General features: G+C 47.5%; 1 protein-coding gene across 1 annotated transcript; it reads right to left on the bottom strand.

Annotated features, from left to right (window-relative positions):
- Nucleotides 1–599: 599 nt before the first annotated feature.
- Nucleotides 600–25,253, bottom strand: EARS2 (glutamyl-tRNA synthetase 2, mitochondrial; the record flags this gene model as incomplete). The annotated part of the gene is made up of 9 exons (XM_080702290.1): nucleotides 600–683; nucleotides 1,119–1,254; nucleotides 3,012–3,142; nucleotides 3,229–3,382; nucleotides 11,760–11,868; nucleotides 12,090–12,562; nucleotides 15,403–15,592; nucleotides 21,509–21,664; nucleotides 25,115–25,253. The coding sequence occupies 9 exons, from the start codon at nucleotides 25,251–25,253 to the stop codon at nucleotides 600–602; spliced, it is 1,572 nt and encodes a 523-aa protein (XP_080558416.1).
- Between the last annotated feature and the right edge of the window lie 218 nt (nucleotides 25,254–25,471).

Raw genomic sequence — 25,471 nt, 5'->3', positions numbered from 1 at the left:
GGCTGGGGCTGTCACTCAGAGGTAGAATGCCCCTGGGTTCCATCCTCAGTACTGAAAAAAAAAAAAAAAGAGGATATTAGGATACAAAGAAAGATACTACGGCTGTGATGTGGGTGACACAGGAAAACCTGGAAGGACCCAGCAAAGACGGCTGTCTTTTATTGGCCAAGAAGAGAGATGAGGAGAAAGCAACCCTGCTGACACTTGATCCCAGACTTCTAGCCACCAGAGCTGTGAGGGAATAAGTCTGTTGTTTAAGCCACCTAGTTCTGTGATATTTTGGAACAATACCCATCACAGATGAACACCTGAGTTTTCTGGACTGTTGGGACACTAGAAACCAACGCCTAACCTCTGCTGAGTAATGTGGTGTGAGAAACAGATGCAGGAGGTCCTTTCCAGAGTTGAGGTGCAGTGAGCTTCCCTGGCCAGCTGATGGAGCCGGGCCTGCTGTGGACCGCGTGCACCGTGGGAGACTCAGTCCCACTTCTGGTTCCTTCTGCAATGTTCCTGACGGGCCCCAGGCCGCCTCCTTGTCCCCTCTAAAGGCGGTTTCCTGGTGTACAGGCTCGAGGGCCGCCTCCACTGTCCTGCACATCTTAACTGGAAAGCACCTTCTGGATCCGTTCTCGGACTTCTGCTGGCCCCAAGGACACCATCATCTCAGCTACAGGGGGTCCTTGCTAAGAACAAAAAGAGAAAACACTGCTTTATTGCCTCAAACTGCCGGAGAAACGTAAACTCTGTCTAGGGTAACCATTCCCAGGCCAGCCCTACGCTGGGGCCCTAAGAAACAGAGCTTGTGTTTTATTAGTCATTCACTTACTTCCCTGGATGAGCACGAGTCACAAGGGCCTGCTTTCTTGTATTAAGCAGACTCTTGATATGGCTCTTATGCTTAGTACATCACAAATCCCACGACAGGCTCACGCGTGTATCCCTGGCACTGGGAGAGGCGCCTGTACGTCCCGGTGCTCTACAGTCTGCCAAGTGACATACTGAGCACAATGATCACGTTTCAGTCACTGTGGGACCCCCAAACGGAGCTCAGCTCCTGCTCAATGGTGTCGGCTGAAGGCTAAGCCCAGGGAGCAGTGCAGCCCCTCTGCCCGCCTCACCAGCTGTCCGCTGAGGGCCACCCGGAGGAGTTTCATCACGTTGCTGGGCGTGGTGCCTTCCAGGCCTTCCGAAAGCTTCTTCAGCTCTCCGCTCAGCACATCCTGAGTGAAGCTCGCACCAAGTCTTTCCAAAAGCCTAGGAGAGGACCAGTCTATGGGGCCTGTGAAGCCCATTGGCCAGGGGGTGGGGGAACCAAGTAAGTAGCTGAGGCTGTTCTCGAACCGTGATCCTCCTGTCTCAGCCTCCTGAATGCTGGGATTACAAGCGTGTGCCACCATGCTTGGCTTTGCAGAAGTTTTTTTTTTTTTGGTGGTACTGGGGATGGAACCAGGGGTATTCTACCTCTGAGCTACACATCCAGCCCTATTTTTTTTTTTAGTACTTTTATTTTTATTTTATTTTATTTCTGGTGGTACTGGGGGTGGAACCCAGAGGCTTCCTACCTCCAGGCTATACTCCCAGACCTATTTTATACTTTATTTGGAAACAGGGTCTCACTAAGTTTCTTGAGAGCCTCACTAAGTAGCTGAGGCTGGCTTCGAACCTGTGCGATCCTCCTGTCTCAGCCTCCCAAGCGCGGGGATTACAAGCGTGTGCCACCACACGTGGCTAGTCCTTTTATTTTTGAAATAGGGTCTCACTAAGGAGCCAGCCCCAGGCCAGCAACATAGTGAGATCACATCACTTAAAAAAAAAAGGGGGCAGGCGTGGCGGCGCACGCTTGTGATCCCAGCATTCCTGAGGCTGAGACTGAGGATTGGGTTTCACAGACAGCCTCAGCTACTTAGTGAGGCTCTCCACAACTTAGTGAGACCCTGTTTCAAAATAAAGAATAAAAAAAAATAGGGCAGAGAGTGTAGCTCTCAGAGGTCAAATGCCCCTGGGTTCCATCCCTGGAACCCCCCCCAAAAAAGGGGGGGAAGGCCAGGCATGGTAGTGCAAGCTTGTAAAACCCGAGAGGCTGAGACAGGAGGATTGCAGGTGCACAGCCAGACTCAGCCACTTAATGAGGCGCTCAGCAACTCAGTGAGACCCTGTTTCAAAATAAAGAATAAAATAGGGTTGGGGTGGAGCTGAAAGGTGGAAAGCCCTGGGCAGAGCCCGCTGCCCATGCCAGGGAGTGCCTGGTCACCTCTTCCTGCCCAGGTGGCTGCACTTGGGCCAAGTGCAGCCCAATTTCTCATGTGTCTATAAGGCAGAGATACTAGTTTTTTTCTGTAGCAGGGACAATTCTTTTTATTAAAAGGACAGAAAATAAGCAAGGTTGGCCTAAGAAGCAAGAGGGAATGGCTGATTATATAATTTCAGAGGCCAGATGTTCTGACTTGAAGCCACACTGTGTTACCAAGACCTGCTTCCTCTCTGTGCCTTTCACTTTCCCTCCCCTCTCCTCTGAGCTGTGGGCCGTGTGTGTGTGTGTGTGTGTGTGTGTGTGTGTGTACCCTGTCTCTTAAAAATAAATAACTGGGCCGAGTGTGGTGGCGCACATCTGTCATCTCAGTACTTGGTGAGACCCCATTTCAAAAAAAAAAGAGAAAAAGGAGGGTGTAATGTGGAGGCAGAACACCCCTGGGTTTACTGCCCAGTCCCAATAATAAACAAACAAGCCAGATATGGCGGTGCACACCCTTAATCCCAGTACTTAGGAGGCTGAGACAGGAGGATCATAGGTTCGAGGCCAGCTTTAGCAGCTTAGGCCCTCGGGTCTTGGCAACAGTGCGCGTGGGCTTCCTCCCTCCCCCAGAGCGCCGGGCCCCAGCATTTCTCCTCTGGGTGTGGGACTGTGGTGGGGGCGCCCCACACAAGCCCTGAAGAAAGAAGGAAGGAGGGCATGGAACTGAGCTCAGCCGGCGGGTACTTACTCCTGCAAGAGCACGGGGATAGTTGCTTACCCCAGCAAGCGCTCTGCGATCGCATCCACCTTCTCCGAGATGGCGCCCAGCTGTGCGCGACCCACAGCTGGGCGAGTCCACAGATAGGAGTATGCTGGGGAGACCAAGTCCTGCAGGCGGCAGATGTGAGCCTGTGGAAGGAGGCAGTCATCATCTGTACTGCAGACAGTGCTAGAAGGGAAAGGAATGTCCCAGCTTCCAGAACCCTGTCCCACACCTGGCGCAGCAGGATAATCCTTTCCACGTAGGCGGGGTCGAGGACATCCCGGTCTTGCAGCTGGTTCCCGTATGCCTCCTCCACCAGGGCCCGCAGCTCCCCCACCAGCCGGGGCCTCTGTGCCTCACTGCCCACCAGCCGACGGAGGTGTATCCTGAAGAGAAGTCAAGGGGAAGCCTTGTTGCTGGCACCGGACCCTCTCTTCCCAGAGGAGTAGATAGGTTTGAAGGAGGACACATCATATGAGCCCCTGCCCCAATGCAAGAAGAATTACCTTTATATTTATAAAAAGAAAAGGCTCTAAGATCACAGACAGCTGAAAGTCTAGACAACCTGCAGACATGCTTTGTTTGCAGAATTTTTAAAATAGTAGCTGGGCATGGTGACACATGCTTGTAATCCCAGCATTCAGAGGCTGAGACTGGAGCACTGTGGTTGAAGGACAGCCTCAGCTACTACTTAGTGAGTGAGGCCTGTTGCAACTCAGTGAGGTCTTGTTTCAAAATAAAGAATAAACCAGGCAAGGGAGCGAATGCTTGTAATCCTTGTGCTTGGGAGGCTGAGACAGGAGTATCACACAGGTTCGAAGGCAGCCTCAGCTGGCTTAAGAGACCCTGTTTCCAAATAAAATATAAAAAATAGGTCTGGGAGGATAGCCCGGAGGTAGAAGGCCCCTGGGTTCCATCCCCAGTACCACCAAAAATAAAGAAAGAAAGAGAGAAAGGAAGAGAGGGAGAGAAAGAAAGAAAAAATGAATGAATTAAAAATACGGCAGGGGGTGTAGCTAAGAGGCCGAATGTCCCTGGGTTCCATCCTCAAAAATATAAAATAGTGTGCACCTGTAATCCCAGTACTTGGAAGGCTAAGAGAGGAGGATAACAGGTTCAAAATAAGCCTCAGCAATTTCGTGACACTGTCAGCAACCTAGCAAGACCTTGATTAAAAATAAAAATGAGCCAGGAATGGTGGCGCACGCTTGTAATCCCCGTGCTTGGGAGGCGGAGACAGGAGGATGGCGCAGGTTTGAAGCCAGCCGCGCAGGCTTAAGTGACCCTGTTTCCAAATAAAAATATAAAATAGGCCTGGGAGTAGTCCGGAGGTAGAAGGGTTCCATTCCCAGTACCACCAAAAAAAAAAAAAAATAAATAAATAAAATAAAATAAAAAATAAAAAAATAAAATATTATATAGGGCTGGGAGTGTAACTTGGAGGTAGAGTGCCCGAGTTCAATCCCTAGTAACACACACACACACACACACAGCTTCCTTCCTTCTTTCTTTCTTTCTTTCTTTCTTTCTTTCTTTCTTTCTTTCTTTCTTTCTTTCTTTCTTTCTTTTTTGCAGTACTTGGGATGGAACCCAGAGGCATTGTACCTCCAAGCTACACCTCAGCCCTATTTTTTAGAATTCTTTATTTTGATACAGGGTCTCACTGAATTGCGATGGGCCTTGTTAAGTAGCTGAGGCTGTCTGCAAACCCCGATCCTCCAGGATCCGCCTCCCGAATGCTGGGAATACAAGCGTGCACCACCACGCCTGGCCTTCTTTTTCTTTTTTTGCAGTACTTGGGATTAAACTCAAGTCCGTGCCTGCTAAGCAAGCGGTCCAGCACAGAGTTCTGCCTCAGCCCAGCAAGTGATAATTTAAACTAGAAAGAACTCATATTAAGAGCTCTGCTTTCCCTCGATACGTGGGAAGAGCGGCTGCACGCAGCGCTGAAACCCACGGCTGTCCCTGGCTGGAGCGGGATGAACGCTGTCGGCTGAGACACCTGAGGCCTCCAGTCCCCATCCCTCTGCTCCGTCTCTTACCTGGCCAACCACCTCCGCCACCCACCTAGCCTCTACAGGCACCTAAGGTTACAAAGCACAACCTGAAGTGCCTATCTCCTAGCCTTACTCAAATTGTGAGGCTCTGGCCACAAAAGAGGTTAAAAAAAAAAAAAAAAAGATCAATTTCTAGGATTTTGAGCAGAGGGTTGTTTGAATTAAACATTTGCAGTTTTCTTGTCAATTCAAATCCTCTCCATTCCAGAATTCTCCTAACTGCCTGATTCTGTCCTTTGCAAGTAGTGAAACCTTCAAAACTTGAGTTCTCAAACCACGCTCTTTCATCCCAAGTCGCCACACTGTCATAGCCTCTCTGGTATTAGTGGGGCCAGGCAGGAGACAGCGGTAGGGGTTGAGGGCCAATCCGAGCTGCCTGGCCCCTTGTCTGGGTGCTGGCACAGAAGGTGGGTAGCAGGGTGGGGGGTGGCTCATGGGCTCCAAGTATGAAGTGCATGCTGCCGGGTGTCTGCAGGAAGTGAAACAGCCATTGAAAGGCTGGCTGGGAGGGACCAAAGGCACAGCACCGAGGGCAAGGCCTGTACACCACACCCCAGGGCTGCGATGGCGGGGGGTCTGAATAGAGACTTTGGCATGTAACAGGTGGAAAGAGACCTTCTGGGAAGCTATCTGGAATGAGGACTGGCCAAAAAACAGTTTATAAAAGAAATTTTAATTAGATATTAAGGAAGACTTCTGGGAAGATGGCGACTGAGAAAAGCGGGGCTTAAGAGCCCCGCTAACAACAAATCTCCATTACCACAAAATCAGCGCCTTTTAAAGCCAGAAAACAACATCACCAGAGAAACAAAAAAAATCACCAGGCTCCAGAGAGAAAGCGGACTGAGAACAGAGCCAGAGAGGAGATCCTCACGCCCGAGGACGCGGCTTCATGCCCGAGGATGCGGCAGCAGCGACATACTGCTGGCGGCACTGGCGAATTCACGGGACGGCTACAGCAAGCCGAGGGGAGCCGCTGCGGAACAGCCAGGCGGGATTTCTCGGCTCAGAGGACATCTAAAGCTCCCAGTGTCTGAGCTCAGCACACGCTGCAGGGATTCAGAGTGGAAATCAAAACCAAGGAAAAAAAAAACGCCAGCCCCATAGCCGAGGGCGTAGCAGCGGCGCCATATTGCCACCGGCGGCAACAGCACCGAATTCACCGAATTCAGTACAGCTACATCTGCGTACTCAAGAACAGTGAGTCAAATTGTGGGCCACAGCGGAGAAATCCCAGTACTGTACTCACTGGGACTTGACCCAGTGGGAGAGGGGCGGTGGCAGTGATATCACACCATAGGAGAACGTGCAACCTGGCACCCCCCACAGTCTAAAGCAGCCTCTATCGACTCTCTGGGTCGGAGACTCTGTGATACAACCCAGTAAAGGAGTAGTGGGGTCTGAGATACTACTGACTCGAGATCCAGAGCACCTTAAGTGAAGTCATAGTGACCCAAGGGAAGAACCCAGAGAAGGCACAAACATCCGAAATCATGGGAAAGAGGAATAATACTGGAGCAATAAATGCTCACAACCCCACAACATCAGAACCCAATAAAACAGAAAATCAGAGATTTCTAGAAGATCAAATCAGGAAAATAACTGTAGAAATAATAGAGGTGCTTCGAAAAGAACTCAGAGAGAGCCAAAAAGAGATAAAGGATGCAATTAATGAAGTAAAGGCCTCAATTCAAAGCACAAACAACCGATTAGACCACATGGAGAACAGAATCTCGCTCTTAGAAGATGATCATTCCAAAAATGAACGCATAGTTTCTAATCTAGGAAAAAATATCCGACAGCAGGAATCTGATATTGAAGAAATATGGGTCCATTTTAAGAGAGCTAACCTAAGAATAATTGGAATAGAGGAGGGAAAAGAAAATGAAACCAAAGGGATCAACAATCTCTTCAAGGAAGTAATAGCAGAAAATTTTCCAGACATAGAGCAAGAGGTCGATACGCAGGTCCAGGAAACGTATAGAACTCCCTTTAGACAGGATCGGAGAAGAGGATCCCCACGCCACATAATTGTCAAAATGACCAATGTGGAAGCCAAGCAGAGAATCTTAAAGGCAACAAAAGCAAAGGGCCAAGTGACATTCAGAGGCAAACCAATTAGAATCACTCCAGACTTCCCAAACCAAGTTATGAGAGCCAGAAGGGCTTGGAGTAACATATTCCCAATTTTGAAAGAAAACAACTTCCAGCCAAAAATTTCCTACCCAGCAAAACTTTCTATTAAATTAGATGGAGAAATAAGAAGCTTCCATGACAAACAGAAACTGAAGGAATTTATATCTTCAAAACCAGCACTAGAGAAAATACTCAAAGAGATTAACTATAAAGAAGAAATAGGTAACACACATCAGAACTAGAGAAACAAGATTTTCCATCCAACAGACAACTAAGATTGGTTATCTGTGGAGATTCATTACTTATGTTAGTCTTTTACCTATCTGTAAAGGGTATTGTTTGCCTTTATTGTTGTTAATTTTTAGGATTTCTAGTTGGAATATTAATATAGCTTCAGATATAGCATTTGGAAATATTTTTATCCCATTCTATTAGTAACTGTTAACTCTGTTTACATTGTCTTTGGATATACAATATGTTTTTTATTTTTTAGGGAGTTTGTATACTCTTCTGTTGCCTGTGCCATTGAAATCATAACCAAGAAATCACTGCCAATTTCAATGTTGTGAGGTTTTATGACCCAGATTTTCTCCTAAAAGTTTATAGTCTTAAGATTTATATTTAGGTCTTTTATCTATTTTGAGTTAATATTTGTATATGGGATTAGATAAGGGTCCAACTTTATTCTTTTCCATGTAATTATTATTTTTCAACAATATTTAGTTAAAAGATTATTATTCCCACCACCAAATGTTTGTGGAAACCTTGTCAAAAATAACTTGACAATATAGGGAAGAATTTAGCTCTAGGCTTTTAATTAACTCCAATGGTTTATATATCTGCCTTTAGAATAGTACTACACTGTTTCAATTATTGTAGCTTTATATGGTTTGAAATCAGAAAATATACATCTTCTAGCTTTGTTCTTTTTCAAGATCGTTGTGGGTACCTAGAGTCCATATTCCATATTACGATAGATTTTTTTTTCTGAAAAATAAATATATAAATATATGATAGTTTCACCTAAAAAATAGAAAAAATAGATTCTCTGGTAAGAAAGAAAGCAAAAAGAAATATTGAAATGTTATCTTTAAGTCATCAAAAGCTTGGTATCAGACAAATGAAACTGTTATGTGAGATTATCATTTTTAATTTTTGATAAATTGCTATAATACTAGATGTCAATCACTAAGCCAAGCATGGGAGGGAGGGATAGGGAGAGAATGGGGTGGGAATCGGGTGGGGGCTGACTGGGCAATGTGTGCATGTATGTCTACAAAAGTATGTTTCCCACTATGATGTATGAATACAGTGCACCAATTAAAAAAAAAAAAAAAGATATTAAGGAAGCCCAACGTGGTGGCATACGTTAGTACTCCTAAGTATTGGGAGGCTGGGACAGGAGGATCGCAGGTTTGCAGCTAGCCTCCGAAACTTAGTGAGACCTGATGAAAAAAAAAAGGATAAAAGGCTGAAGATATAGCTTAGAGGCAGAATATCCCAGGGTTTGCTCCCCAGTAACTAATTCACACACACACACACACACACACACACACACACACACACACACGAATACCCTTGAAAAAGAACATTGAAACTATTTTTAGAATTGCCTTAGCAGGCCAGGCGTGGTGGCGCACGCTTGTAATCCCCGCGCTTGGGAGGTGGAGACAGGAGGATCGCGCAGGTTCGAAGCCAGATGCTCTGGCTTAAGAGACCCTGTTTCCAAATGAAAAAGTATAAAATAGGTCTGGGAGTGTAGCCCGGAGGTAGAAGGGCTTCCAGGAACCCCAGTACCACCAAAAAAAAAAAAAAAAAAAAAAAGAAAAAAAGAATTGCCTTAGCAGCCACATGAGACAGTACAAAGAAAAGGAGAAGGGGAAAGGAAAAAGACCCGCATGACCATGCTTAAGAACTGTAAGTCAAGCTGGGCGTGGTGGCGCACGCTTGTAATCCCAGCATTTGGGAGGCTGAGACCGGAGGACTGCAGTTTGTGGACAGCCTCAGCTACTTAGACCCTTCACAACTCAGTGAGACTTTGTTTCAAAATAAAGAATGAAAAATTGGGCAGGGGTTGTAGCTCGGAGGTCAAATGCCTTTGGGTTCTAGCTCCAGACCCACAAAAAGAAAAAGAAAAAAAAAGAACTGTAAGTCAGGTGTAGCGGAACGTGCTTGTAATCCCAGGAGAATCAGAGGTTCGCGGCCAGCCTCAACAACTTAGAGATCCTGTTTCAAGATAAAAAATAAAATAGGTCTGGGGGTATAGATCAAAGGCAGAACACTCCTCGGTTCCATCCCCAGTACCACTCACACAAAAAAAGACCTGTAAGGTCCAGGGCCTGGGACAAGGTAAACACAAAACAAACGTTTATTACTACATTTACCATGTCACTAGTACTATTTTTCAATCACAGCAGTGAACAACTATAAAAATGTCTGAAGACAAGAGCTTTGGCTTCATTAAGCCCACGGGCATCAATCCTAATGCTACATCCCCTCCTGAGCCACACCAAGCGGAAGTCCATGTCCGTCTTCCTTCTGTCTCCTCTCGTGCTTCCTGGAGGACCAGAATGGATCACAAAGTAGCTCCTGAACTATCACTCTCTACAACAAAAACGGCGGTACGTGTTGCATTTGACAGGCACGCTGCATTGATGTAAGACATGCCATCAGTGCACTACGCAAACTCAATTGTCACTGAACTTCTCTTATATTCCTAATGGTTATCTGGGGCAATCATGCAACTGACCCATAGGTCTACTGGGAGAAGTCAATTTTTCAATTTTTTTTTTTTTTTTTTTTTTTTGCAGGTCTGGGGATGGAACCTAGGGGCATTGTATCTCCAAGCTATACCCCCAGCCCTTTTTATTTTATTTATTTTTTGGTGGTACTGGGGTTCCTGGAAACCCTTCTACCGCCAGGCTATACTCCCAGACCTATTTTATACTTTTTAAAATTTGGCAACAGGGTCTCTTATGCCAGAGAGGCTGGCTTAGAACCTGCGCGATCCTCCTGTCTCTGCCTCTCAAGCGCGGGGATTACAAGTGTGCACCACCACGCCCGGCCCAGCCCTTTTTATTTTTGAAATAGGGCCTCACTAAGTAGCTGAGGCTGTCTGCAAACCACAATCCTCCTGTCTCAGACTCCCAAATGCTTGGATTACAAGTGTGCGCCACCACGCCTGGCTTGAAATGTTATTCTTAAAACAATCAAAAAGCCTGAATGCCAGGGGCTATGCAAGATACTGTGCTTTTTTGTTTTTTTGCGGTATTGGGGATAGAACCCAGGAGCATTCTACATCTGAGATACATCCCCAGCCCTATTTTTTATTCTTTATTTTGAAACAGGGTCTCACTAAGCTGCAAAGGGCCTAAGTAGCTGAGGCTGTCCTCGAACTGCGACCCTCCTGTCTCAGCCTCCCAAATGCTGGGATTTCAAGCATGCGCCACCATGCCTGGCTTTTGTGCAAGATACCTTTCTGCAGTATTTTTTCCCCAGTACTGAGGACTGAACCTAGGGGTATTCTACTACTGAACTACATCCCCAGCCCCCACACCACCCTTTTAAAAATTCCGAGACAGGGTCTAAGTTGTAGAGGCTAGCCTTCAACTTGCAATCTTCCTGTCTCAACCTTGCAAGTAGTTGGGATAACAGATGTGCACTACCATTCCCAGCTTCATGCAACCTTTAATTCTTTCACTGGTTTGTGGTACTGGGAATTGAATCTAGGAGTGTTCTACCTCCAAGCTACACCCCAGCCCTGTTGTATTTTTTATGTTGGGGGGGGGGTGTCTCACTAAGTTGCTTTGATGAGGTTGGCCTCAAACTTGCATTCTTCCTGTTTCAACCTCCCAAGTACTTAAATTATAGGCATGCACCACCATGCCCAACTCTGTTACTGGGGATTAAATCCATGATGTGTTACCTCTGAGTTATTCCCTCAGACCTTTTCATTTATTATTATTACTATTTGCAGTTCTGGAGATGGAATCCAGAGGCATTCTACCTCTAAGGTACATGCCCAGCTATAATTTAATTATTTTTATTTTTTGTGGTACTGGGGATGGAATCCAGGAGATTTCCATCTCCAGGCTATACTCCCAGACCTATTTTTTAACATTTTATTTGGAAACAGGGTCTCACTAAGTTGCTGAGAGCCTCACTAAGTAGCTGAGGCTGGCTTCGAACTTGTGCAGTCCTCCTGTCTCAACCTCCCAAACGTGGGGATTACAAGCGTGCGCCACCACGCCCGGCTATTCATTAGTTATTTTTGAAACAGGTTTTACTAAGTTACTGCACACTGCCCTTGAACCTGCGTTCCTCCTGACTCAGCCGCCAAGTACTGGGATTACAGGTGTGTATCACTGTGCTTAGCTCATGCAATACTAATTCATATAAGAGGGGTACTACTATTAGCCCTATTTTAGAGAAGATGATATGGAGGCCAAAGAGGTTACATGACTTACCTGTGGTCATGGAGCATGAGACACCAAAAGCTCAAAGTGCAAACTCTAGAATCCACTACCCCTTCACGGCGGGGACCTTTCATGGATAAGAAGGCTTCACCCACCTGTTGAATTCCGGGAGCTTCTCTAGGTCCAGCAGGGCCGAGTGGCAGGTGATCCGGGTCAGGTCGAACTGTGCTATCAGCTCCGGCAAGGTCCTGCCCATGCGGTTCTCTGCAAGTGACACAACCCAGCCACTCAACCTCTTCCCTCCCTTTTTTCTCCCATTTTTATTTTTATTTTTTGGTGCTGGGAACTGAACTACTTCTGATCTATACCCCTCAGCCTTTTTCATTTTGAAAACGGTCTCACTGGCAGAGCTGGGACTGGACCAAGGACCAAAGCTCGGCCCTGCTGCCTCTGCCACCACCGGGGACCGCCGGGTGAGGGAGTACCTGCAAACCCCGAGCCACAGTTGGTGATGATGTCGAGCAAGGCCTCAGGCAGAAAGCCGGCAGCAGCGAAGTGCTCCAGGAAAATGTCCCCTTGCCTCTTGGACAGCTTGCTGCCATCCCTGTTGAGGAGCAGGGGCAGGTGGGCAAAGCGAGGCGGCTGCCAGCCCAGCGCCCGGTAGAGGAGCAGGTGCTTGGAGGTGGAGACGAGCCACTCGGAGCCCCGCAGCACGTGGCTGATGCCCATGTGGTGGTCATCCACCACACAGGCCAGGTGGTACGTGGGGAAGCCATCGCTCTTCAGGATGACTGGGTCGCCCTCCACGCTGGCCACTTCATGCCGATTCCAGCCGTATACCAGGTCCTGGAAGGCCGGTGCCTCCTCCTCCAGGCGGAAGCGGATGGCAGGCTTGGGATCCTTGGCCAGTTTCTGCGCCACTTGCTCCTGGCTCAGGTTCCGGCACCGATTGTCGTAGCTGTTGGGAAGCAGAGCAGCAGGAGAGTTGAGAACCGTTGCTGGACGGGAGGCCACCTTTGCCCCTGACAGCCGCGAGGCCTTCAGCAAGCCCTTTACCTCTCAGGCTGCTTCCTCATTCTAGAAGGGGATGTGCGGGGAGGCTCAAGTGAGATAACAATGCAGCCGACACGCTGCCTGCCCAGCCCTTCTCCACTTCCCCTGCTAAGGAGTTGATGGCAAAATGCTTGGATGGAAGGGTGAATCACGACGGGTAGAGCCAATCTGGCAAACCCTTTCCTCGGTTCTAGTGACCAGGCCAGGTAAGAATGTAATCCCATCCTAGTCACTGAGACTCAATGGAAAATACACTTGGCGGAAAGAGAGGAGGACTGAATTTCTAAGAAAGTTTTATCTTTCCAAATAGGGCGAAGAAAGAACCACAGGAGGAAAAATCTTTTAAATTTCCCCCTTTCCCCCTTTGATGTTGTGCTAGGAAGGGGTGGGCCAAGCTTAGAGCTGCCGCAGCTACTTACAACTAAAGGAGAAGGCAGGACAGTCAGAGTCCACAACGCAGCCCTGGTGTCTCTAAGCTGCTCCTCTTATCCTGGAAGCCCCACCCCCCGACTTCTGCAAGATGAAAAGCTGTATACAGTGTATGCCCTCGCTACTTAAAGTGGAGCGTGTGGCCCTCAGTATCAGCTTCACTCTGACACCTGTAAGAAATGCAGACTGCCAGGCCCAACCCCAGATCGGGTGAACCGGAATGAGTGCGTGAACCAGATCCCCAGGTAATCTGTCTGCACGACAAAGTACAAGGAGCTCTGGGTTGTCACATCTTTTGCAAATGTGTGTAGTGCCGAGGATTGACCTAGGGGTGCTCTACCACTGAGATACATTCCTAGCCCTTTTGTTATTTTGAGACAAGGTCTTGCTAAATTGCCCAGGCTGGCCTCAAATTTGATGCCTTGGCCTCCCAATTAGCTATTATACGCATGTGCCACCATGCCCAGCTTTGATTATAATTTTATGTGTCTATGAATTTATGTGTTTATGCATATATACATGCATGCATGTGTGTGTGTTACTGGAGATAAAACCCAGGGGAATTCTACCTCTGAGCTATACCCCAAGATCCTGTTTTATTTTGAAATAGGGTCTAAGTTGCAGAGGGCCTCAATAAGTTGCTGAGGCTGGCCATGAACCTGTGATCTTCCTGTCTCAGGCTCCCAAGTACTGGGATTACAGGCGCACACCATCATGTCTGACTTAAATATAAATTTAAAAAATAATTTTCCATCATTTGGACAAGTGGATTGCTTATAATAAACAAGCAATACCATAGTGAGTATCATGACCTTGTACAAATATGTGAGCCCTTTTCCAAAAGTTCACTGGAACTGGAATTTAAATGTTGAGCTGCTATTGGGGACAAGGCACTAGGGGATCTGCCCAAGCTGTACTGCCCCTGACCCTGCAATTCCACATCCACGAAGATGCCACAAGCACACTACACACAAGGAAAATGCATGTCGGTGCTGTTCACCACAACTCCATGTTTTTATAACAAAGGATTATAAACATAAAGGTGTATTAATATGAAGCTAGTTAAGTCATTGGTGGCATGTCCCATACACTGGAATGTTATGTAAGCATAGGAAAAAAATTATGAGCTGATATGGAACTGACCCTCGAGACAGTGAGTGGGAATAACACACCACTACATAACACATCGCACGCTACTGTTTAGGGAAAAAGAGAAAATGATATGTATGTCAGCACATGTGCCGAATGTCTCTGGAGGAAAGAGTACAAAATTCTAACAGCAGTTACCTCTAGAGAGGGAAAGTACGTGGCCAGAGGGAGGGTTAGAAGATCTTTTTATATCTTCCTGGACATTTTAAATATTTTTTTTATTTTTTGCGGCACTGGGGGGGAACCCAAGGGCATTCTACCTCTGAGCTGCACCCCCAGCCCTATATTTTTATTCTTTATTTTGAGACAGAGTTTCACTCAGTTGCAAAGGGCCTAAGTAGCTGAGGCTGTCCGGGAACCGTGGTCTTCCTGTCCCAGCCTCCCGAATGCTGGGATTACAAGTGTGCGCCACCACGCCCTGGCTTTAAATATTTTAAATATTAAACATGTAGCCAGGCATGGTGGCCCATGCTTACAATCCTAGTCCTTGGGAGGCTGAAGCTGGAAGAAGACTGCAGGTTCAAAGACAGCCTCAGAAATTCAGTGAGGCTTTTAGCAACCTAGTGAGACCCTGTTTCTAAATAAATAAAATCAGTCTGGGGATGTAGCTCAGAGGTAGATTGCCTCTGGGTTCAATTCTCAGTAACACACACACACACACACACACATACACACAAAGCAAAATTTTACTTATTGAAAATAATAAGTGACTAAAATTACTTCACACATTACTGCCTGCCACCCAGGGTGGCCAGCACCTTCGTGTGTGGTCCCGCGATCCTCTCTCCTGGAGTGCGGGCCAGGCTCCTGGCTTCCCTCTAAGGAACAGAAGTGCTGGGATGTCACTTCATGACTGGGTGGACTCCAGCTGCCATCTTGCTGGCTCTCCTGCGCCCTGCCTGGTCCACTCTGAGGAAAGCCAGCCACCATGCTGCGAGGAGTACTATGAAGCCCAGATAGGGTACCAATGGCCTCGAGCGAGCAGCCGGAAGCAGATCCTTCCGGTGAAGCCAGGGGAGGGCTGTGGGCCTGCTAAGCCCCCAAACCTGAGCCGAAGGACCCGACCCACAGAGCCGGAGGCAAGAAAAGCCTGGGGGTAACTGGTTAGGCTGCATGGAGACTAAGACACTCAACAACGGACCCATCTGCGTCCTGCTGGGCTCTCACCGGGGCGTCTGGCGGTTCCGCAGGGCCTCTTTCTTCAGGAGTTCCAGCCGCTGCGGTGAGCAGAAACAGGGGTAGGCAGCTCCAGTCTTCAGCAGCGCTTCTGTGGCCTGGGCGTAGAGCGCCAGCCGCTGGGACTGCTGGTAGGGCCCTGCAGGACCTCCCCGGCGGGGGCTCTCGTCAGGGGGGATGCCTGGAACACAGCGCGGGGCATCAGCAAATCTTGCACATAGCACTCCACACATCTGTGTGTTTGTAGATGAACCTAGGGCTGTTCTACCTCTAAGCTACATGCCACCCCTTTTTTATTTTGCAATAAAGTCTTGCTAAATTAACACGTGCTGGACTCCAACCTGCAATCCTCCTGTCTCAGCCTCCCAAATACTGGGATTACAGCTGTGCACCACCACAGGTGGCACGTTAAACCTCACTATTATTACAATTGCCCTTTATGGGCTGAAAAGAGAAAGCAGAGAGGCTGAGTGCTGGAGGTCTCATAGCTGGAGGAGTGGGGAGTCAAACGGCGCTGTGGGCTCCACTGTGCGTCCCCTCCAGCCCTTACTTCCCTGCTGAGGGAATGACCAGCCCAGGCTGGATGGTGAGTGGACTCAGGACACACGAGGCTCTAGGCACAGCTTGTCAGGCTTGGCTCTGCCACTCACTAGTTGGGACAGGACCAACCGCAAAGGGTGATGACGTGGCAGTACCTGGATGTCAAACACCCTGGGCTGCTTTTATGAAGCTGCAGCCTTCCTCCCTGGTAGGGTGTGGACATTACCCCATTCTATCAGAAGGAGAGAGAGGCCCAGGGTTACATCACCTGGCCAAAGATAATGGGTAACTCAGGCTATTGGGTTAAAAAAAAACCTTTCTTTAGTTTTTGTTTTTGCAGTATTGGGACACTGGCGATGGAACTCAGTGGCATTTTACCTCTGAGCTACATCCTCAGCCCTTTGTAATTTTTGTTTTGAAAGCAGGGTCTTGCTAAGTTGCTGAGACTGACCTCAAACCTTTGATCCTCCTGCCTCAGCCTCCCAATACTGGGATTACAGACACGTACCACCACGCCCAGCACCAAACCCTCTATTCTTAAGCAGTCCATGTACCACCTCTTTGCAAGACTTGGCCTACCTATTTCAATTTCCTCCTCTGAAAAGTGGAGCTACTGCTGCCCATGCCAAGTGACTATGAGAGGACCACTTAGGACAGAGAGGTGTAACACTTCCAGCAGAGGGCACGGGGGCCACAGGGACTAGGAGGAAATGCTGTCCTGGGGAGCTTTCAAAAGAATTCGGAAGAGAGGACACGGGACGATCAGGGCACAGGTGGCCCAGTGACAGCGGATGCTACCACACACTGCAGGCAGATGCGACTGGAGCAAGCCTACCAGCCAGTCCAGAGACTTGGGGCGAATTTCCTTCATTTACAAATGAGCCTCTGCCTGCTCATTTGTAAAAGGACGAACACAGTAACTTTCTCATGAGGGCTATCAGGAGGCTGGAACTGGACAATAAACGTACATCGATTCACATTCGCCAAGCATACAGAGGCTGTGATTACTGTTAGTATTATTTAGCTACCTCTCTGTTGGGGCCTCAGAAAAGTGGGTCTGAGCAAGCAAAACTGGAGATCACTTCAAGACTGAACTTTAAACAGGTCTGTGTAGTGGTCAGCATCTTGGAATGCCCCAGGGTTGAAGAGTGAGTCCATTAGGAGAAATAAAAACAGATGGCCAGGTGTAGTGGCACCTGTCTGTAATCCCAGTAATTTGGAGGCTTAGACAGGAGGATCAGAGGTTTGAGACCAGCCTCAGCAACTTAGTGAGACTCAGCAACCTAGTAAGACCTTGTTTCAAAACAAAAACTAAAAAGGACTGGAGTGTAGCTCAGAGATAGAATGCCCGTAGGTTCAATCCCTAGTACCAAAAAGAAAAAAAAGTACACAATAGCTTTATTCATAGTGGCCAAAATGTGGAGACAACCCAAATGCCAATCTGTCCTGGATGGGTAAACAAACTGTGGCATATTGACACAATGAATATTATTTGCTTATAAAAGGGAATGAAGAACTCATACATGCTACCACTCAGATGTACCTTATGCTAAACGCCAGTCACAATTTCTATGATCTCATGTACACGAAATGTCTATCAGAGGGAAATTCATAAGGACAGCAAATAGATTAGTGGTTGCCAGCAGCTGGGGAAAGGAAGAATAAGAAGGAAATGTTTTCTTCTGGGGGTAATCAAAATGTTCTGGAATTAGTGGTGATGGGCATATACTAAAAGCTACTGGATTGTATGATTGAAATGGTGAATTCCTTCCTTCCTCCCTCCTTGTACAACACGAGAATATACTAAAAGCCACTGATTTGTATAATTTGAAATGGCTTCCTTCCTTCCTCTCTCCCTCCTCTATTTGGTACTGGGGATTGAACCCGGGGCATTGTACTGCCTAGCTATACTCCCAACATTGCATGTATGTATGTGGTACTGGGGATTGCTCCCCAGGGCATTCTACCACCAAGGTACATCCCCAGCCCTACCTTTATTCTTTTATTTTTGAAACAGGGCCTAAGTTGCTGAGGCTGGCTTTGAACCTATGATCCTCCTGTCTCAGCCTAGCAAATACTGGGATTACAAATGTGCGCTGCCATGTCCAGCTTATTAATTATATTATTATTGTTGTTGTTATTATTATTATTATATTATTATTTTGCGGTACTGGGGATGGAACCCACGGGCATTCTACCTCTCAGCTATGCCCCAAACCCTATGTTTTATTTTGAAACAGGTCTCACTAAGTTACGAAGGACCTAAGTAGCTGAGGCAGTCCTCAGAACACGATCCACCTATCTCAGGCTCCTGAATGCTGGGATGACAAGCGTGCGCCACCACGCCCATCCTCCCAGCTTATTTATTTTAAGTTTGATCTCAGGTCCAAGCCCAGCCCTGGCAACTTAGGAGAACCTCAGCAATGTAGCAAGACTGTGTCAGGATTAAAAAAAATAAGAGCTGGACCTGGTGGCCATGCTTGTCATCCCCGCGCTTGGGAGGCTGAGACGGGAGGATCGCACAGGTTCAAAGCCAGCCTCAGCTACTGAGTGAGGCTCTCAGCAACTTAGCGAGACTGTTTCCAACTAAATTATAAAATAGGGCTGGGGGTGTAACTCAGAGACAAAAAAGCCCCTGGGTTCCACACCCACTCCCGTAACACACACACACACACACACACACACACACACACACACACACACACACACAAAAAAAAAAAAAAAAAAAAAAAAAAAAAAAGCTTGGGTGGGTGTAGAAGTTAGAATGCCCCTGGGCTCAATCTCCAGTACCATGTATATACAAAAAAATTATAAAATGAAATAAACACAAAATAGTGACTTTCAAAATGAGGAGCTCTAGAAGTCAGCCACCTGGGGGCCTGGACATCTGCCCTCTGCCGTGTCCAAACATGGAAGGGGCCAGCGCTGTGGAGGGGCTGCGGGCCCCCACACAGCAGTGCCGCGCCGCATGGTGTCCACCACTGCATCCCTCGTCCCTAGCCTGTGCCTTTTGTGGCGCTGGCGCTTGAGACACTGTGCCATCTGGCTCCTGGCGATCCTGTCCTCATGGCTTCTGTTACTTTGCTCTATTCACCGTCCTGGGGCCATGCTGGTCTCCTCGTCACTCCTCAAATAAACTCACTACTTTCCTCCCACAGGACCTCTGCGTCTGCAATCCCCTCTGCTTTGAACTTTCTTCCCCTGGATAACCTCAGGGCCAGCCTCTTCCTCCATCCAACTCTCTCTGCCAGTGTCACCTGCTCAACGGAGACTACCCCAGCTAGAAGGAAGAGTGCCCAGGCCTCTAACCTGCTACCCTTTCTCCACAACTCTCATCATCGTTCAACATCAAGTTCATAATTAATTAGGTTTTTTGTGTGTGGGTGTGGTACTGGGGACTGAACCTAGGGGCACTGTACTTTCAAGCTACACCCCCAGACCTTTTTCTTATTTAGAAACGGGGTCTCATTAAGTTGCTGAGAGCCGCATTAAGTTGTTGCTGAGGCTGGCTTTGAACCTGTTATCCTCCTGTCTTTGCCTCCCAAGTGTGGAATCCCAGGTGTGCGTTACCACACCCGCAGTGCTGCGTCTTTGCTCAAAGTCCCTAGCTATTGCCTAGAACGGAATGTGGATCACAGCAAGGGATCTTGTTGAATAAATTCCTTTATTCAGTGAACCTCAACTGCGGATGTTTTTAAAACCTTCTATTGTAGAAGCTAGAAATAAAATGGGCTTCTGCCCTTTAGGAACTCAGAGTCTAGTGAATAATTTACCTGGCTGAGGGCGCACATCTCACAGCAGCCTTGGTATTTTCCCTCACGGTTGTTAGCCTTCATTTGTCACACCTGACTCTAGTTGGGGTCCACAGGGGTTTGTGTTGACCCAGGAAACACAAACATACTCATTGTTTCCCTGAGCTTAGCTGCCTGAAGGATTAAACATTCTGCAAGAATATCAACTTCAGAGACTGCACACATTTTGTTTTGGCCCATCTGAAGTGGTTAAAAGAAAAAAAAAAAATCTGAACCTAGTTTAACATTAGGAAGTATTCCGGGATCGGAGCCTGCTGTGCGATAAGGATGGTGCTGGGGCCAGTGAGGCCGGGATCGGAGCCTGCTGTGAGGCAAGGCTGGTGTTGCGGCCTCCAAGGAATGGAATTGGAGCCTGCCGTGTGGCAAGGCCAGTATAGGAGACTGCCGTAAGGCAAGGCCGATGCTGGGGCCTCCGAGGGCCGGATCAGAGCCTGCCATGTGGCGAGGCCAGTGCAGGGGCTTTCGAGAGTGAGATTGGAGCCTACAATGTGGCATCCACAGGGAAATATCACAGAAAATAAAAAATTAGATGCTTTCCCCAATATGCAAAAACTAGGAAGAAATGGGTAATAGGAGGAAATCTAGTTGAAGAAGGACCCTATGAAGGAGCAATTAAAGTGACCTATCAGAGGGGACAGGAGGGGGTAAGATGGAATCTCTTTAAAGCATATGATGTACTTAAACAAATATATCAAAGTCATTCACTAAATCAAGCATGGGATCGAGGGAGGGGGAGGGAATAGGATGAGGATTGGATAAAGGCTAATTGGGTGATGTGTTCTTGTAATATCCTCACAAATCTTGTATTCCATTGAGATGTTTGACTACAGTGCTCCAATAAAAATACATTAAAAAAAAAAAGCCGGGTGTGGTGGTGCATGCTTATAATCCTAGCATTTGGGAGGCTGAGACCAGAGGATCGCAGTTCACAGACAGCCTCAGCTACTTAGTGAGGCCCTCTGCAACTTAGTAAGACCCAGTTTCAAAATAAAGAATAAAAAACAGGGCAGGGGGTGTAACTCGGAGGTCAAATGCCCCTGGGTTCCATCCCCAGACCCGCAAAAAAAAAAAAAAAAAAAAAAGAAGAAGAAGGCGGCCAGGTGTGGTGGCGAACTCTTATAATCTCAACATTAGGGAGACTGCCACTGGAGAATCGCAGTTCACGAACAGCCTCAGCTATTTAGTGAGGTCCTTTGCAACTCAGTGAGATCCTGTTTCAAAAAATAAAAATACTAAAGCCAGGTGTGGTGGCGCATGCATGTAATCCCCGTGCTTGGGAGGCGGAGCAGGAGGATCCTGCAGGTTCGAAGCCAGCTGCACTGGCTTAAGAGACCCTGTTTCCAAATAAAAAGTATAAAAAAAAATAAGTCTGGGAGTGGAGCCTGGAGGTAGAAGGGCTTCCAGGAACCCCAGTACCACCAAAAAAGAACTGGGGGTATAGCTCAGAAGTACAATGCCCCTGGATTATTCCATCCCTGGTAATGCAAAAAAAAAAAAAAAAAAAAAAAAAGGAGCTGGGTGTGATGGCACATGTTACTTAGTGAGGCCCTCTGTAACTCCAGTTCCAAACAGCCTTGGAGCTTGGCTTCAGGGAGGTATCTTTTTGGTAGATCCTGTCACCCCAGCTAGCACAATGTATCCATTTTTCCAGGAACTTCTCATTCCCCAGCCAGGCGGGGGATCTTCAGGCTCCTTTCCTTGCCCTGGTTCCTTCCTCGGAGTCTCCTTCCCCTGGAGCCTCTCACCTGCCCATTCCAACATGTCCTCAATATTCTCCGACGCCCCAGGCACAAGGCGGGTCTGGTCTGTGTCCTCCAGCCTCAGGATGAAGCTGCCCTGGTGCTTCTTGGCAAAGATATAGTTGTACAGGGCAGTGCGGAGGCCGCCCAGGTGCAAGAAGCCTGGGAAAGGAAGAAAACACTTCAGGCAAGTCAGGGAAAAGGAACTCTCAAGTCTCAGCAAAGGGGCAAGTAAGCTCAGCTTACAACAGAACGTCCCGGTGAACTTCAAAGACCCAGAAACAGTTATGCCCTCCCATCTCTGCGGCTGGCATCCAGACAGCCAGACTGTCGCAAAGGAGGATGGGGTGGTGGACACATGTAGTCTCTCATCCAGAGAGTGGAAGATAGCTCTCCAAAAATGCTCCAACTGTCCCCCAATACACCTGTCACTTTGCTGTGATATTTGCCTCAAGGCTAAGGAAAAGCAGAAAATTATTGGCCGAAGCCATATCACAGATGCATTTAATGTATGCAAATTTAATTATATGCTCTAGGCAAAAAAAAAATGTTAATTACAAGTGAGTAACTTAAAATGCTGTAGAATCACATTTCCCATGTATACTCTCTGTACTCTACTCTAGCCGCATTATACAATTTGAATTTTGCCTACTTGATATTTTTACCTTAAGTACTAGCTTTAACACTAACCAAAACAATACTTGATTCCAAGGTATTTTCCTTCCCTGCAGTTTAAATTCCTGAGATCTTCCTTTCCGTCATTCTTGTCTGGAAACTTCAAATTAAACAGCTTTCCCAAGGCTGTCATGTCCCCTTCCCCTACTTTCTTTGGTGCAGCCCACAGTCCCGAGTTCCCACGGTGAGCCATCTGCATTTCCTGGTACCCGAGGTAGCAGGGGATGGGTAAAGCTCTTCCGGGGCCAGGCAGACCCCAGCTCCACTCTGGTTATGTGTGTGACCTTCAGCTAATTACTGCAAAGACACCACAAAACCAGTGTGCTCAGTAGGACTAGGTTTCAGGAATCCCAAGACAGAAGACATAGGACCAGTAAGTAGGAAACAAGGCCTCTTACAGCATACATACCTGATTAAAATTCTGCGTCCACCATTTACTAGTTGCTACCCTTTGGGCACTCTACTTAACTTTTAGGAGCTTCAATTTCCGCATCTAATGTTAGAGGGCTTACAAACAAAATATAAAAGCCTTCCTTATTGCAGGGCTTCTGCCATATCTAAATGCTCACTGAAATATACCTTCAATTAGTTTCAGCTATTCCAGTGACCTATATTGCTTGATAAATCTTTTATCTGTCATGGTCAACAGTTCCTCATATGGGTTTTCCTTGAAAACCAGCAAGAAAATGAGAATTATAATCACCACAGTAGAAGCTACCATACTTTAAAAAAATCTTATTAGATACTAGGGGTTGAACTCAGGGGCATTCTACCTTTGAGCTATACCCCAGCCCCCCCCCTTTTTTTGAAACAGGTTCTCACTAAGTTGCTGAGGTTGGCCTCAAGCCTGCGAACCTCCTGTCTCAGCTTCTCATGCACTGGGATTACAGGCGTACATGACATGCCTGGCTGAGTCTACTGTTTATTAAATGCTTTCTACATAAACCAGACCTTGCTAAGTGGCTGAGTTGCACTGGCTCAAACCCATGATGGAGAGACTATTGTTAGTCCTGCCCGACAGATGGCAAAACTGAGGCTCACAGATGCTAAGCAATTTGCCCAGATAACACATCTAGGAATTGGCAAAGACAGAAATTTGGACCCAGACAACCCCAGGCTTGGCACTCTACGTAAGTGCCCGTCAAAGCAAGGAGCACAGTTCAGTGCTCATGTGCAAACTGTTGCCAGCTCACAACAGGTAAGCACAGAAAGGGTTTAGAAGCTGAGCGTGATGGCGCACACTTGTAATCCCAGCATTTGGGAGACTGAGACAGGAGGATCTTGGTTCGAGGACAGCCTCAGCTACTATTTAGTGAGGCCTTTTGCAACTCAATGAGACCCTGTTTTGAAATAAAGACTAAGCCAGGCGTGGTGGCGCACGCTTGTAATCTCTGGGCTCGGGAGGCTGAGACAGGAGGATCCCACAGGTTGGAAGCCAGCCTCAGCTACTTAGTGAGGCTCTCAGCAACTTAGTGAGACTCTGTTTCCAAATAAAATATCAAATAGGGCTGGGAGGACAACCTGGAGGTGGAAAGCCTCTGGGGTTCCACCCCTAGTACCATCAAAAACAACAACAACAAAAAAAAGGTTTAGAAACTTATAGCAACTTGACAGCAATTTTATGCCCGATGAACTTAATAAAAAAGGCTTACATTATGTATTTCAAATGTTTCATTTTTCTCATAAATCACATATTAATTTTACTCATAAATCACATGTTAATTTTACTCCAATACTGATCCACAATTGAGAATTTAGAACTCATGCTTCTACCATGGATGGTTTGTGAAACACTGCTCTACACCATGCTGCCTGAACAGAGAGATTCTGTTACTCTAGGCAGCTGGGATTTTACCACAAAGCTCCTTATCTGCTGACCCTGGGGTATGGAATGACAGGCAGGTTCAGTGTGAGGAAGACAGAAGGCTGCCTTGGTAAATGTTGAACACTGGGGTGGTGGTACTGGTGGGAAAGACCTCCAACAGGGCCCTCTGCTTCCTGCTGCCTTTCTAGCATCTGTACCTGCCATTTCCTCTGCCCAGGCTCCCTCACATAAGGTGATTCCTCCTTATGATTTAGTTTCCAACTCAAATCAAATGTTACCTTCTCTGCAAGGCCTTCTTGAACACCCCCCCCTTTTTTTAGTGTTCTTGTAGTTTGAACCCAGGAACAATCTATCCCTCAGCTATACTCCTGTTCGATTCTTAAATTTATTTATTTTTGTGGTACCTGGGATTAAACCCAGGGCCATACTATCCCCAAGCTACACTTCCAGCCCTATTTTATTTTTATTTTGAAGCAGGGTCTCACTAGGTTGATGAGGGTGTCATTACTTGCTTAGGCTGTCCTCGAACTTGAGATACCCTTGTCTCTGATTCCCAAATATTGAGATTACGGCCATGCGCCACTTTTTTTTTTTTTTTTTTTAAGACAGGCTCTTACTAATCTAATCTGCTGTGGCTGGCTTCGAACCTGAGATTCCCGATTTACTCGTAAATGCTGGGGTTAGAGGTGCGAGTAACCGCGCTCGATTGGAGCATTCGGTCTTTACCTCTCGCCCCGTCTCCTACCTTGTTTCATTTCTCATAACACATGTGACTTCAAAATTACCCTTTATAGATGTTTGTCAAGGCCACTAAAACGTAGGTTTCCCTAACTCAATGACCATCCCAGGGTCTAGTGCCTGGTAGTTTATACTCAAAATATATTTACCGAACGCTTGAAAAAAAAAAAAAAAAACCCTGAAAGAGATGGTTCAGCACAACAAAGAAATTCCTGGCAATGTAAATTAGATCTTAATTTCTGTCTCTATAAAATGGGGTCGCCTTGCCCTCCCAATCTGACACCACCGGAAGGGATTTGTTTAGGGGCACTCGGGGGGCGGGGACGGGCCGGGCGGTGGGCTGCGGCCTGCAGCGTCACGTCCGCCAAGGTTACCTGTGGGGCTTGGAGCAAAGCGCACTCGCACCGCAGCCCCGGGATCGGTGCTTTGGCCGACCTCGCGCCGTCCCATCCCGGGGCCCAAGGCCGCAGGGGCAGCCCGGGGCCGCAGCAGCCTCTTCAAGAGCGCAGCCATGTGCGGTGGAATCGCACACGTGGGCCTCTTCGTGCGTCACTTCCGCAAACTCCTGCCAGCCAATCGGCCTGCGCCACACCGAGCGCGGCCCCGCCCCTTAAGGTCGCAGGCCTTCCAGTTTGAAAGGCCACGCCCCCCAGACGCCCGCAACCGCACTTGGCCACTAGGGGGCGGAGCCCAGCGAGCGGGCGATTTCTCGTACTAGCCTCCTGGGCTCC

This window comes from Muscardinus avellanarius (genome assembly GCF_963383645.1).
Source record: "Muscardinus avellanarius genome assembly, chromosome: 10".
Taxonomy (NCBI): domain Eukaryota; kingdom Metazoa; phylum Chordata; class Mammalia; order Rodentia; family Gliridae; genus Muscardinus; species Muscardinus avellanarius.
This window is presented reverse-complemented; position numbering and strand designations above follow the sequence as displayed.